Source organism: Sabethes cyaneus, chromosome 2 (genome assembly GCF_943734655.1).
Source record: "Sabethes cyaneus chromosome 2, idSabCyanKW18_F2, whole genome shotgun sequence".
NCBI classification, from domain to species: Eukaryota; Metazoa; Arthropoda; class Insecta; order Diptera; family Culicidae; genus Sabethes; species Sabethes cyaneus.
Window position 1 is genome coordinate 137,073,429 of NC_071354.1, and position 16,458 is coordinate 137,089,886.

Sequence of the window (16,458 nt, forward strand, 5' to 3'; positions counted from 1 at the left end):
AATTCAAAACAAACAAATCATCACGTGTGTTAAAGTTGGTACAGCGAAATTGATTATTACATGGAAGGGTCCTAATGCTGGAAGGCGACTCTTATAACCACGGAATGCGCACAAGTGCCTCTGCTTGTGGGTCCGCCCAATCCCTTTTGGCCCTTCTGTAACAGCATTAGTGTCAAATTCATTTGATAATCAAATTTGGATCTACTGTAATTCTACCTACATACATTGGCAAGTCCTTAAAATAATGGTGGCTTTCCCCTACTACTACTACTACTACTACTACTACTACTACTACTACTACTACTACTACTACTACTACTACTACTACTACTACTACTACTACTACTACTACTACTACTACTACTACTACTACTACTACTACTACTACTACTACTACTACTACTACTACTACTACTACTACTACTACTACTACTACTACTACTACTACTACTACTACTACTACTACTACTACTACTACTACTACTACTACTACTACTACTACTACTACTACTACTACTACTACTACTACTACTACTACTACTACTACTACTACTACTACTACTACTACTACTACTACTACTACTACTACTACTACTACTACTACTACTACTACTACTACTACTACTACTACTACTACTACTACTACTACTACTACTACTACTACTACTACTACTACTACTACTACTACTACTACTACTACTACTACTACTACTACTACTACTACTACTACTACTACTACTACTACTACTACTACTACTACTACTACTACTACTACTACTACTACTACTACTACTACTACTACTACTACTACTACTACTACTACTACTACTACTACTACTACTACTACTACTACTACTACTACTACTACTACTACTACTACTACTACTACTACTACTACTACTACTACTACTACTACTACTACTACTACTACTACTACTACTACTACTACTACTACTACTACTACTACTACTACTACTACTACTACTACTACTACTACTACTACTACTACTACTACTACTACTACTACTACTACTACTACTACTACTACTACTACTACTACTACTACTACTACTACTACTACTACTACTACTACTACTACTACTACTACTACTACTACTACTACTACTACTACTACTACTACTACTACTACTACTACTACTACTACTACTACTACTACTACTACTACTACTACTACTACTACTACTACTACTACTACTACTACTACTACTACTACTACTACTACTACTACTACTACTACTACTACTACTACTACTACTACTACTACTACTACTACTACTACTACTACTACTACTACTACTACTACTACTACTACTACTACTACTACTACTACTACTACTACTACTACTACTACTACTACTACTACTACTACTACTACTACTACTACTACTACTACTACTACTACTACTACTACTACTACTACTACTACTACTACTACTACTACTACTACTACTACTACTACTACTACTACTACTACTACTACTACTACTACTACTACTACTACTACTACTACTACTACTACTACTACTACTACTACTACTACTACTACTACTACTACTACTACTACTACTACTACTACTACTACTACTACTACTACTACTACTACTACTACTACTACTACTACTACTACTACTACTACTACTACTACTACTACTACTACTACTACTACTACTACTACTACTACTACTACTACTACTACTACTACTACTACTACTACTACTACTACTACTACTACTACTACTACTACTACTACTACTACTACTACTACTACTACTACTACTACTACTACTACTACTACTACTACTACTACTACTACTACTACTACTACTACTACTACTACTACTACTACTACTACTACTACTACTACTACTACTACTACTACTACTACTACTACTACTACTACTACTACTACTACTACTACTACTACTACTACTACTACTACTACTACTACTACTACTACTACTACTACTACTACTACTACTACTACTACTACTACTACTACTACTACTACTACTACTACTACTACTACTACTACTACTACTACTACTACTACTACTACTACTACTACTACTACTACTACTACTACTACTACTACTACTACTACTACTACTACTACTACTACTACTACTACTACTACTACTACTACTACTACTACTACTACTACTACTACTACTACTACTACTACTACTACTACTACTACTACTACTACTACTACTACTACTACTACTACTACTACTACTACTACTACTACTACTACTACTACTACTACTACTACTACTACTACTACTACTACTACTACTACTACTACTACTACTACTACTACTACTACTACTACTACTATTTCTCGAGCAACAGGAGAAAAAGGCTCATGTGAAAATGAGATATTCTTTTTGTTTTCTCTCTCTCTCGGGTTTCACGGCAATAGACATGCATTCAAACGCAATTTTTTTAATCAATAGATAGCTTATAGTTAATTACGCCAGCAATCGTTTCTTGCTAAATTAATTCGTTCAAGTGCATTTGCATCGCTCGTGACAAGCAGAAGAACGGAAAGGAAACACGAAGAGTGTATCTCATTTTCACATAAGCCCTTTTCACATGTTGCTCGAGATTTGTAAAACGCCAACTATTGTCGAATTATGTCTACATTTGTATCGCTAGCACATACCTCCATAGGGCACGGGAGGGTATTTTAAACCCATTAGCGATTGCATCTTTTTTTCGGCCTAGGCGTAGTTCTGAAAGAACAGGTGGTTTTGATGTTCTTTTAATAAAAATCAATACATTACTAACATTTTTGATAAAATAGTTATAACATGTTAAAGTTGTCTATCGGTAAAGTATAAATAACAGCGAAAGAAAGAGAAGATAGGCTGAAAGCACAATTTGTACATACTACCACGGCGCAGCGCTATCCCCGAAACCGTAGCATGTTAATTTTTTTGTTTGTTAGATTATAGTCACTTTAACAGCTTATGTCATTCGTGACTTCTGCGGGGTTGGGATTTGAACCCGGGTCCTCGGCGTGAGAGGCGTGAATGCTGACCACTACGCCGGGACTGACCCACAACGATCATTGAAAAACACAACACTAAAGCCGTTAGACGCAAGGGTACTCACCAAAATCAAACCACTTGTCACCACGTCGCGTAGTACAATATAAATGGCGATGATGTCTACGCTAACAATCGATCTTTGACCAGGTTTAACAGTTTGTGCTCTGTCACCATCTGCCAACAAAACACCCTCTTTGCATTAAACATTGACAAAGATTCTCTTTCACCTGTCATGTGAGGGGTCGTCGACTTAAATCCAAAAATAAAATTCCCTGACTTTCCCTGATACATCAAATATTTTTCCCTGACGGTCAAACTCGAATATAAAGGTTATTTGGGCGATTTCTCGCTTAAGCTTTTAACCCTTTAGCATGGCTGGATTTCTTCATGTTTTAAGAACACATCAAAGATTCTTAACCTATTTCTTACCAGAGCATTTCGAAAACGCAACACGCTCTTCTATCGATTCTAGGGACATAACTGAGGTATCAACTTGAATCCAAAGAAACAAAGATTGAGAAATAATCTAATCGGCCTGTTTTTGCACAAAGCTTAGATGTTACATACAACAAAATTACAGCCTACATAACAAATCTTGCTAACTTTCAGTCAGCTCAAACTAGTAACTTAGCCACTGGAAGGCGGACACATGTCTGCGGTTTTTCAGTTGAACTAAAAAAAATTCCTGGAAGTTTTAGCTTGTTATCTCTGCTGCAAAAAGTATGGAGTTAAGGAGATGATTTCCCAAAGATTTTTGGTACAAAAATGTGCGTTTAGCTGGCTTTTAGGTATGGCAAAAGTTTAACTAGATATATTGTTAGAAAATGTCCACATGGCAAATATTTTGTTTATTTGTTTATTTGTTACCAGTCAACAGACCCAGATGGTCCTAATGATGCTTAAGTATACTTAAAATATTCACTTTAATTCTAGAACGTGGAATGTGGTAGTCGAATCCAGAAGAAACTCTATTAAAGGTTCGCTGCAGACCGATGACAGCACCGTGGGTTCCGTAATTAGTACGTCGAACAGGCAATCTGAAGAAGGCACTATCACGAAGAGCTCGAGAGCGGACGTTGATATTTAATTCGCCGAGAAGCGAAGGGCAATCGATGTGATTGGTTAGCAGATCGGCAATCAGCATAGCACGTGAAAGCTCACGCCTCACTTGCAGTGAGTCAAGTCCATAAGTTGTGCACGACTTTCGTAACTTGGTAGCTGGAGTGGATTATTTCAGGGTAACCGCCGAAGAGCATATCGAACAAATCTTCGTTGGACAGCTTCGATCCTGTGTACTCCATTGAGGTAATGAGGGTTCCAAATTACCGAGCAATATTCAAGAACTGAACGAACGAGTGAACAGTAGAGTCAGGCAGTAAATGTCCGTAAAATTCCTAGACACTCTCATTATGAATCCCAAGCAACGAGATGATTTCCCGATTACATATGAAATATGCTGCTGGAACGATAGTTTGCTATCTAATAGCACGCCTAGATCTTTGATGCAGTTAGTCCTTCCAATGCTAGTATCTAAAAGCTTGTAGTCGAAAGAGATAGGTTCTTTTTTTCTTGAGAATGTAATCGCGGCACATTTACTCGGATTAATTTTCATACGGTTTATGCAACACCAGTATGCAAAGTTGTCTAACTGTTGCTGAAGCACGTGGGCGTCGGCGATAGAGCTGATACGATAGAAGATTTTCAAATCGTCGGCGAAGGACAAACGGGGAACTTCGAGTTTAAAATTCACATCATTGATGTATAGAAGGAATATCAACGGTCCTAGGTGGCTGCCTTGGGGAATTCCAGATGGAGCAGAAAATTCTTCAGAATAATTATCACCAATTTTCACTGCTAGCCGACGGCCAGTGAGATACGAACGCAACCAACTGATAACTCTGCCGCCGAATCCTTGCTTTTCCAGTTTGGCTATGGCAATCTCGTGGTTAATACTATCGAATGCCGCTGTTAGGTCAAAATAAACTGCATCAGTTTGCTCAGAATGATTATAGCTATCTGTTATATAAGGAGTAAACGATAAAAGATTAGTCACAGTTGAGCGCTTTGGCATAAATCCGTGTTGGTCCTCAACAATGTATTGTTGGCAAAATCCAAAAATGCAATCCAATACAGGATCCAATGCAATCCATAGGTTCAAAAACTCCTCCGAAAAAACACCTCTGAATTTAGCGGCAAAGAGATCACTAATCATCTGCGGTTCGGAGCTCCAGCGCCCATTATACATCATTGAGGAAGGTAGTCCAGACTCATTCCTTTGATTATTTACAAACTTCCAGAACGACTTCGGGTTCGATTTCAGTTTTCGTTGCATAGAGCTGATGTAGGACCGATAGCATAATTGGCTCATACGTCGATATTTATGGTTTAGTCTCACATAATAATCCCTCAACATCACAGTACGGTGCCTTGAAAAACGACGTAAAGCTGCTCGCTTGGCGGTTTTCAATTGACGTAATTCTCTTGTTTGCCATGGGGTACGCGAAAACTTTGAAAGCATTCGCTTGGGTACGTGCCTGTCGATTACATAACTCATGATGTTGGAGAATGTTTGCACTGCAGTATCAATTTCGTCCGAATTTAAAACATCTACCCAATCGATACTTGATAGGACGTCAGAAATGGTGTCATAGTCAGCGTTTTTAAAATCATAGTATACTGCAGGTATAGTCTGGCGGAAGTGTTTTGCGGCTCGGTTTTCAAGGACAAGATGCAATGGAGGATGATGGGGCACGTGTTTAACAAGTGGAGCGGCAGCTTCGAAGATTGCTGGAGCACATTCAGTGTTGCTTACGAAGCAGAGGTATAGAATCCGTCCATTAGTATTCTCGACGTAGTTTATTTGTTGCAGCAGGTTGGTACTGTATGTATGAATCCAGCAGGGCAGCAGTACTTGGTGATACCGTCGAGTTGTCGGCATCGGGGTACAGAAATCCTAATCGCGTGGGATGCCATTTGATTCCTGGGAGATTGAAATCACCGATAACTAAGACTTCGTCTAACGGCTTCAGTTTAGAGCACACAGTGGCAACCGAGTCAGTATGGGCCGATAACAGGGCTGCATCGCGGATGCGATCAGGTGGCAGGTATATCGCACACAGAAAGAGGGAACGATCAGACAATTTGGTTTCAACCCACACTTGTTCAACGCCTAACCAAGCATCATTCGGGATAACGCGTGGTTTCAGCTCTCGACGAACTGCAAGTAGTACGCCTCCTCCGAAAATCTTTGGACTATTTAACCGGCAGCGGTCGCAGCGAAAGACATCGTAACTCCTGTCGAACACTTGAGATGAATGGGTGCGATCGTTGAGCCAGGTTTCGGTTAGCGCGATGATATCGTAGCAGCAGTGAGAACTGGCCAGCAAATAATTATTGATGGAACTGTTCATACCACCAACGTTTTGATACAAAACATGTAGATTAGAGGCAGCACGAAAGTTGCCACGTGCATTGGTACTGGAAGATGAAGATACTTCAGACAGTATAACGTCATCAGACGATGAGTACTTGCCTGAGTACGAGGGCGGGAAGACCCCTTCTCCAGTTCCGACCACAGGACCAGGACGACTATGATGAACGCAGGCTGCGGGAGGCTCGACTGTGTCGGACGGATCAGGGGCTTCCGAAATACTTTGCACATTGCGTCCCGGTGGAGAAGACGTTATAACGCGATATTCGGCATCAGGTCGGTTACATAGACTGGTATTATCACTGTAATTCGGTGAGCATTCGTCGTTGCGCACGTTGTGGTCAGAGATCCGCAGCCGATGTTATGGAGAAGCTGACCCACGATTCGATATAATACAATGCAAGCAATCATCAGGTACCGAGCGCTCTGGTATACAATTATACTTGCCTGAGAGTACAGGCTGGAAGACCCCGTCTCCACTTCCGAACACAGGAACCCTCAATGGTGGACAGTATGCGAAGTTAAGACTAAAGCTGGGTGTCATGAGAATTAAGGCAAATTCTTCAACTACAGCTTAATCAACGTATACTCACCAACAAATCATAAATCCGATGATATTAGGGACGAATTGAACCCCCCAGTTAGCTTCGAGGCACGATGCTGATCTAACATGGACCAGTCAGTAGGATCGTTCAACTGACCCCGTAATTTTCCTGTACTCTAACAGCTGGCTGCGAAGTCTGTCGATAAAGAAGGTTTAAGCCCAAGGCTTTGATTTGATTTGTTAGGGACGAATTCTATGACAAGTTCGAAAGGACTTGAAGGACTTGTGCACGACTTGAAAGTTCAAGACTCTAGCTCACAGATCGATCCAGTTTAACGGTCGATACTTCTTGGAAGTCATCAATGTACGGTCTTTTCTTATCGACTTTGACCACTATCTCGTCATAAGATCCGCGCAAGGTAATCGAAATCGGCGAAGGCTCGCACTGAGAGGATGTTGCATTTCAACTTCCAGCGGTTTACGGCATATGGGTTGCAGTGGAGTACACCAGAAAGCTTGATCAACGAATCGCCGAACAGCAGGAAAAAAGGGAATAAGATGTAAGTGGGCTGCGGAGGATCCTCCATGGCGCCAACAACTATGAGGGAACTGATAGGCACGACATGTGGAAGACAGTGTAACAGCTTGTTTGATGTCGTCGAATGCCAGAAAATGACAGATGAGAAGAACCAGGCCTATCGTCGCATGCTCACTGCGGATCACGTATGCAGACGTACGCGGAGCATGTATGCTTTCTGCGTATTACGTAACCAGCTAAAGCAGTCCAGAAGGTTGTCGGGACCAGCTAATCCAGTCACATAAACGCAAATTCTACAGAACGTTAATGCTCCCGGTAACCCTTAACGGACATGAATCATGGACGCTGAAGGAAGATGATCAATGCTTGGGGCTTCTGAGCGTGAAATTCTGCAATTGGTGAAAACGCTGTAGTTCGCGTGTAAATAACAGTCTGTATCCCACTTTGTGCTCTTGATGTCTGCACCGTGAATGCGTGAGGCTTGCCAGCTGCCATTGCCGATTTCGAGCACTACAGCGAGTGAAGTCTGACAATTGTACGGCGTAAAACAAATAAAAATTCTATGACAAACTGAAAGATAATCGAATCGCCACTAGACATGTAACAAGTTTTAATTCAACCGATCAATCTGCGTATATTTTACACGAAAATTGATTCGATTCCGAAGTTGATCAACAATATTGCCAGATAAATAAAATTTCCCTGATTGAATTTCGAAATTCCCTGATCCAAAAATGAATTCCCTGATATTCCCTGAGTTTCCAGGAAATCGACACCCTGCTAGATGCACCATTAGTCAATAAACCAACACGATTGTTCTCCGCAACTCACCATCCTCGCAAGTGGGGCATCATTAATACTGATAACATGTTTTACTTTGCTTTATTCTACCTTTTTTGGGTTGTATAACGCTTCGATTTCTTATGAGAATTAGGATCTGAATCAAACTGATTTTTTCAACTTCGACAATTACGCTTTAAATGGCCGAGTTTCTTACAATGGAACCAGAGACGAGTTTTTTATTGTTTCTGCCGCAGTTTGCCTGGTTTCGCAACGCTTTTCCACCATTCACGGTGACAAATCCATGTCTCTGCTTCCATGGCAAGGAACTTGAAATTTAACAGGGCCAAGGGCAATTCATCTCGGAACCGTTGTTCCCGCGCAATAGTTAGCGGGTCGTATGAATCAGATAAAGAGCACAACAGCATAGCCATCTTCAACTTCGCCGAAATCGTTTCACCGATATCTGAACTGCAGTAAATCTGTAAATTGTTCTAGATGTTGCTCCATATTACCGTTTTCTATACCAATACAATGTCTGCCGTTATCCACGCTTGTTATAGGCTCTGGTACCGGCTCTGAAATGACATTGCACAGTTCATTGCGAATGAGCAGTATTTCCTTTTTTTCGGGTTATCCAACTGGTCGCTTAATAGCGTATAAAACTCTGCGCTGGGCCCTTTTGTTATGTCAACAAAGTGTCAGGGGGACCTCAAACATCAGTTCTACCTGACGAGACAGGCACTGTCGCCCACTAAAACACAGGTAGAGTCCCAAGCATAGCCGTCACGCCTATACCCGCAGGCGGAGGCGTTTCGGCCCTGCGCGGACTCCACGAACTGACTCTAAGATCTCTCTGCCAAAGGCCGGAATGTCATATTTTAAATATAATGATGATGATGACGATGATGATGATAATGATGATGATGAGAAGAAAAATAATAGATCGAATTTGTAAATGTGCTTTGGACTTTTTGTACCACTCGAGTTGCAATATGTGGTATAGTGAAGAAGTGGAGGATTCGTCAGCCCCGCCTGACACCGGTCTTCAATCGCGCGCCCGCTTTCAGTTTTCCAACACAAACAACCACAAATGCACCAATAGGTAAGACAAATTTCGGAGCATTAGTGATTATCAACTTATCAGGGCAAATTTAATCTTTCATCCCCTTAGCATTCACAGTGCATTCCCACGATACAAAGTAAATTGAGCGCAGCACAAGCTGGACGTTCGCGGTAGTCGACAGAAGCTTCAAAATATAGAGACTCACCCGCCTTCCAACCCTCGAGACTAAAGTGCTGTAAAACTCTGGGCTTAAACGTCTCTTTAAGACTCGACCCCTTCCCATCGACAGAGCCCGCGGGCGGCCATCAGAGCTCAGGACAGCCACGGGGCCAGTGCAAAAATCCTACTCTATCTAGCAGCACCGCCTAGTCGAAACTCGAACACGCGACACGAATTGACTTAATTTTCCCATCTGCTACCTAAGAAGTGCTATTACCCGTAATCATTACAGAGTGGTCCTTCGGCATCCAATCGGATCTGGTATCCCGCTTACATCGCCTTACTAACCCTAAGCCCCCGACCAACTCAATCAATCCGACATTTTTCGGAGATATTTGTGACAATTGTGATAAATAGGGATGAATCCCAGAAAACTTCATCTATTGTCAGAGATCCCCATACTGGCCTTATTCTTAAACGGAATAAAAGCACTTTCTGAAAAACGCAACAATCACATTTGGTAAATTTTTACCCCGAGTCCCACTTGAAATCACAAAAGTATTTTGATATATACCCACATTCAGAAGTAAACGTGACCGCTGTTCATTTACTGATTAGTTAAAAAGCCCTACACCACGACAAGGTTCAGTTTTATCGTAGGGCATTGCGAATGAGCAGTATTTCGATCTTATAATTTAATGTTCCTGAATCAAGCCGTGAAGGGACTGTTGTCATCAACAAATATAAGTCGTTTCTTCAAAATTTCGTTGCCATGTATTGTACCACTTGCAAACACACAATTATAAATCATCATTTAATATATTATAACCCTGCTGTATCAATGTGCACCTTCATTGCAAGCGATTTTTACATCAATATATTTATTTTATCTATCCAAAGCACTTTCTCGTTAAAAGTCCACGCATTCTTTTTGCACAGCACTATTCTGCTTATAGCAGATATAGCTATTTGTAATCATGTTATGCGCCAAAGTGCGATCACTTGTGATGTTTCTTGTTATAGTAATTTATCGCTTCATTACTTTTTCTCACTATCTGGTTTCAAATGTACAATCAGGAAATTTTAAATTATGTCGCGCACTAAAATAAAATGTTCTCTATAGAATATATAATAACATCTTAACATCAAATTTTTACATATTTTATTTAGTTTGTTCCTAGAGTATGTTGCATAGCAAGGACTTTCTGTTTTCTTCAGGGCAACCCTGTGGTCCAGCTGGAGACATTTACAGAATATGAAGTTACTGTAATGTTTGGAAAGTAACTCGCAATCAGGTGCTGAGCGTGTCCAAACTAAAGTCTTTAGTATTCTAAGTGTCAAGCATGCATAGGTAATTAGATAGTTTAAGGAAGTCATACAATTGCTGTTTTTACCAGACATGACTGGGAGTTGTTTCCGATCGATCCATCTAGACTATCGAGATCAAGTGCAGTATCGATCATAGTCGATTCTTGCAACAGCCGTAATCGGTTTGAGCCTGTTATAAATGCACCACTTCCAGTGTAGCTGCTAGAGTTGTTGTTAATAATATTACTGCTACTATTATTATTGCTAATACTATGACTACTGGCTGACGTGAGAGGTCCTGCTGTAACAGCGAATGAGGAAGAGTTGGTGTTGTTATTAGCGGTACCCTGAATAATTATACTCGGGTCTATCGTTTTGATAACATTTTTCATCTCAATTGCCGTAATTGGCTGAGAACTTTTATGCGGTGGTAACGACACGTGATTAGACGACGAAGCGACCATAGCTAAGGAAGAACTTGCGTCAACAACCGGTTGCATTGGAGCACAATTGTTCGTGAACGCGCTTGTTACGACCGGATCGTCCAGATCAAGTTCGCTTGTTATAAAAGAAGCATTAAGCATCGATGGGTCATCGGTTGTTGCACTTATATTGTTATTTACACCATTACTGCTATGACTGGACTGCTGATGGAAATTGTTTCCACTGGAAGAACTCTGTCGTTGACTGGTAACAAGATTACCGTTGTTGGTGCTGCAAATAGTACTGCCAATATTAGAGTATAGATGTAAATTTGGATCGTGCTTCGACTTAGTGCTAGTATGCTCTTCTGGAGGCGTTGTCGCTAGCTGTCCAACATTGGACTTTTTCGGAACTCTTACTCTATTTCCAGCAGCACTTTGAGACGGTATGTTGCTGTACAAGTTTTCATGGCCACTTATACTGGACACCATCAATAGTTCGCTGGCATTGATAATGTTATCAGCATTGTGGATTTTATCGGTGTAATCAGCACCAGCAGGTAAAACTACAACGCTCGATAATTTTCCATTGGCTGCTGCCGCCTCACTGCGGAACAGATTCGTATAGCTGCCGCTCAGATTGGTCTGTTTAGTTGGCTCCGACTCGACAACTGCGTCATCGTCCATGACGATTGTGGTTGTCGTCGTATCCTCAAGCGTCGATATGTTGCCCGTATTGGACAGTGGAACTTCGTTTTCCACAAGGTGCGCTATGCTATTCGATTTTTCTGCAATGAGAAAAACATTTTATGAAAAACTTTTCGATGAATACGGATTACCTATGTGCATGTTATGTTGCTAGCCTACGAATAACAGTGAGCAGTTATTGTTAGATTGAAGGTATTTAACAGCAAGCGAAAAAGTAAAAAAAACAACGAAACTAAACATTAACGATATCTATTAGAAATTACAATGTTAGAATACTAGTTTAATGCAATATCCATCAATATTTACAAATAAATTTCCTCTACACATTATCTAAAATAATTATGTCTTTGTTTCAGAGATTAAAATCAAACAAGTTTATATTTACAATTTTTTTCATCCAGCCATCCCATTAACGATCTATACCTAATAATAATTTCGCAGCATTCGAATTGCAATGTCCTGAATCAAATGTTTATAGAAAACACGTAGATAGAATCGCGTCATATTAGTAGAAATTGAAACTATTTCTAACAAAAGCGCACAGACGATTCTATTTTTTTGTGGCTCGTAGAACGTCACATCTACAATATAGTATCAATAAAAATTTACAATTACAATGTATATTCTCAAGCATCTTGTTCATTCGCGGAACGAAAGATACAAAGAACTCTTTGAAATTCATTGTTCAGTGTGACTAAACTTTTATCAAAAAGTAATAAAAAGAAAAAAACGATACATTTTGCTCTAGCCACCAATATTATAAGGTTAAGTTCAGAGTGTCAGCATGTATCACACACCTAACAAGATTATGATTTATATTTATTTTGGTTGAAAAATATAAATTTAATTAATAGATAACCGTTTATGTTTATAAAAGTACTTTTCTTTATCCCCTAGATTTTTGGGCATTCTCTACGAAAAAAAAATTCTCATCGATGTATCGATAAACAATTCAGAATCACACATTAAACCGTTGCCTATATAATCAAAACCTTTAAGGAGTATCAGATTACTAAGCAAAAATCCGAAGAAAGCCAGGATAACAGTTAAGTAATTCCAGCATCATCCGTTGTCGGTTGAGAAATTCGCATAATGCAAGAGAAATAAGGTTGTGAGAGGACGTCTTAGTTTTATTACCATGGTTATGAAAAAAGCTAATAGAATGCACTTGTTGCTTGGGAAGTAACTTTAGCATAGATTACCCAAGTAACCAGTGAGCACTTAAAGAAGCAGAAATCTAGCTTTTTATTAGCCTGTGGTGCACCCCTTATCGTGCAGCCTTGAATTATATGCATATAAAACGCTATTAAAAAGCCGGTTTTGGCGAAATATAGAGCCGCATTAGAGCTTGGAGATTTACAAATGTCAAAAAACGTAACGCCTGTTGCGTAACGATTAATCGCTAAGCATAAAAAATGAGAAAAACATATGTTCGTCCTTTTTTATCTCCCCTCTCTGTTATCCTTATCCTCTGTTGACGTTTTAATATTGCTTTTTTATAACTTTCCTTCTTCGGTGAGAATTGAACCGCCGCCAGCCGCTATCGATTACACTCCCATATGTCGCTATGCAGGAATAGCGCAACGCCTTTACCGGTTGATCTGAAAACTGTAGTTGCGAGTCAGCTGCCAATAGCCCTACTTAAATTGCCGAAATTATTCACTCGGGGGATTGATTTGCTTAGCAAAGTGGAATGTAGCGAAAGATTCTATTTTTCCCATTTCTTCTATAGATCCAATTTTGAGGGAATTCCCTTCCTTTTATTTTGTTTTTATGTCGTGGCATACATATATTTAACAGAAATGTTGATTGCATGTTATCCGCATGCATATTCCATATATATTGGCCTTGCCAGCGTTACTGATATTGTTCAAGGGTTTGCGTGAGAAAAAACAGAAAGGGAAGTTTTTTTTGCTTTTGTCAACACTCACGCGATGACAGTTCGGCACGAGATTTCCTGTAAGTGCGAGCAGCCTACGAAGTCTCTTTCACTGCTGGCATCGCCAATTCATGTTGATGTTTGTTCTAACAGCGGTGCAGGATTTTAGGTGAGATAAAAAAGAGAGGGAAGCATTTTTCCTTTTATCATCACACATTCGTTCACTGTTCGCAATGAGATTTCCTACAAGAGTGAGCAGCGTTCAAACTCTCTTTTGCTACCGGTAACGGCAATAAAGCTGGCTTAGAGCATCTAATCAGCATTTCATAGTGCTTCAACTAACTTTTAATTCAGCATTGAGAATGCTATTTTAAAGCTGCTACGCATTGACAATGCTCAATTATATCTGGCAGCAAGCAACTTGCAAATATAGAACAGTTTTCAAGCTTAATTCAGTGCTTAGCGGTTACTTGGGTAATCCTCGAACTCACGTACCACTACTTTATTCTTTGCTGTTCAATACCAATATACAGGGTATAGCTTAGAGCAGATATCTCAGGGGGTGATAGAGGACCACATATTTGACGACAAAAATCCTTTGCCGCGTATGGTCAAATCTGAAGCGTTAAAGAGTTATTTAATATTTTTAGTTTTTGTTCCTGTTTGCCTTAAATTAACTCTAGTACAAAAACTATGCTAGCTAGCTCGATTGTTTCTTTTATTCGAAAGCTGAAAAAAATTTGTACTGAAAATTACTCTTAAACCTCCTACTTCATGAAATTTAGTAACTTTTTAGAAGCAAAAAGCTTGGAAATAAGTGTCTCTCAAGGCGTTTTTATCAAATTTTTCTTAAAAACGTGTGATAAATCTGATTACTTTTATTCACCAATTTTAAGCTCTGGTACCGTTCTCCAATTCGTTCTTTAACGTGGAACAACTATCTCTTTTAGCTTTCTTTTTTCTAACGACGTATAGCAGTCGGCTTTACTTTTCTGTTGGGGAAGAATAAATGCTTAATGCGAGAAATGTAGATTCAGGCAAACTGAAAATTCTTGATATTAGGCCAAAAATATAGACTTAGCGAAGGTGAGAGTCGAACTCACAGCTCCCAATCTATAGTTGAGCGTGTTGTTTAACCAATTACACCAATAAGCCGTCTATCTCTTTTAGTTTCGCTGCAATTTCATTTTAAACGAATCGTGTTGGGTGTTGCATTAGTATCTGAAAACTGCACGAACCCATACATCACGCATAGCAGTGCACACTAGATCACCGCATGCGACGAACACAATCTGACACGAATGGATTTTCAACAACAACCATGTTTTTTTATAAATTTAGGGTTCGCCTACACTTTTCCTTGCGTAATCCTGCAAAACTGAAGCCGCTTAGTTATAAAGAACATTCTTTCAAAACTATCGTTTAAAAAATACAAAAAAATTATATAGCTGCTAAGCTATATACATATAAGCTATAACATATATAAGCTATAACATATATGCGTCGCCAGGCGGCCATGTTTCGCATGCTTTTTTGGTTTAACGCCAGAGTTAAAATATCCATCGTTACCCAATTTTCCTGTCAAGTATCCCTCTAAACTCGACTGAAAGGCAGGATTGCGACATGCACTGATTTTTCTGTGAAATCACAGATTTGAGCATGGCAAGCTCTGCTGCTGAGATGCTGCTTTCATAGCTAATTAGGATCGTTGCACTAGCCCCGCAATTATCGTGTACATAAACGTTAAACGTTTGAGCCCAAGGTTTTGTTTTGCTCAAGAAATGGATTGAGTAATCTTACCAAGTGAATGTCGTAGCATAGCACAAGCCACAAGCCAGAAAATGTTAAATTCCCAGCAAACCACTAATCGTATAAGGACGGTAATTAGAAATATGGTAAAATATCAGATTATGTTCATGATCATGACATATCAAATTATTTCAAAATGTTCAAGATTCAAAATTATGATTTATTTATAACCGTTTTCAAGAAGTCATATATGAGTTCATTAGAAGTCAATATATAATCGTTTAACATGTTTCATTTAAATAAAAATATGCATCGTGTGGTCCACTCGCTGAAGTTAACAATGGAGTCGACTATTATAAAAGCAAACACTAAGTAAAATTGTAAATTGAGTCACATAGAGTGCCTTCTGAAATGAAATCGTACAACGAAGAAACCAGCAGCACAAACATATAAGGCCTCTATATTTTTACATTCAGTTGAGTCCTATGCATTTTAAATGAATTGTTTTTACCGATTCTTCAGTTATTATTCAAAAAATGCTTGTAAGACAGGCAGGTACATACAGCAACATACTGTCATAAGTGACGCTTAAAAATTCAAAGCTACACGGCAACGGCAGGAATGTGATGTATGCAAACCAGAATATTGGCGTAGATTACTATTCGTTCTTCGATTAGTCTACAAGAATTGTATAACATTTCGCGGAAACCCAATTCGCGACTGACCATAAAGCGGAATATACTGTTTCACGAAAAACATTTCAACGGAAAGTAATTTTGGGGGCAAACTATTACGCAGAAA

The 16,458-nt window shown here is 39.4% G+C and overlaps 1 protein-coding gene across 2 annotated transcripts in view; it reads right to left on the minus strand.

The window, feature by feature from the left end:
• Positions 1-10,369: 10,369 nt before the first annotated feature.
• LOC128733626 (palmitoyltransferase app) overlaps positions 10,370-16,458 on the minus strand; it is a 60,838-nt gene continuing 54,749 nt past the window's right edge. For both annotated transcript variants that reach the window (XM_053827349.1, XM_053827348.1), the window contains exon 10: positions 10,370-12,109. In XM_053827349.1, the coding sequence (XP_053683324.1) occupies positions 10,965-12,109 (1,145 nt within the window). In that variant the 3' untranslated portion in view covers positions 10,370-10,964. The remainder of the gene's footprint in view (positions 12,110-16,458) is intronic.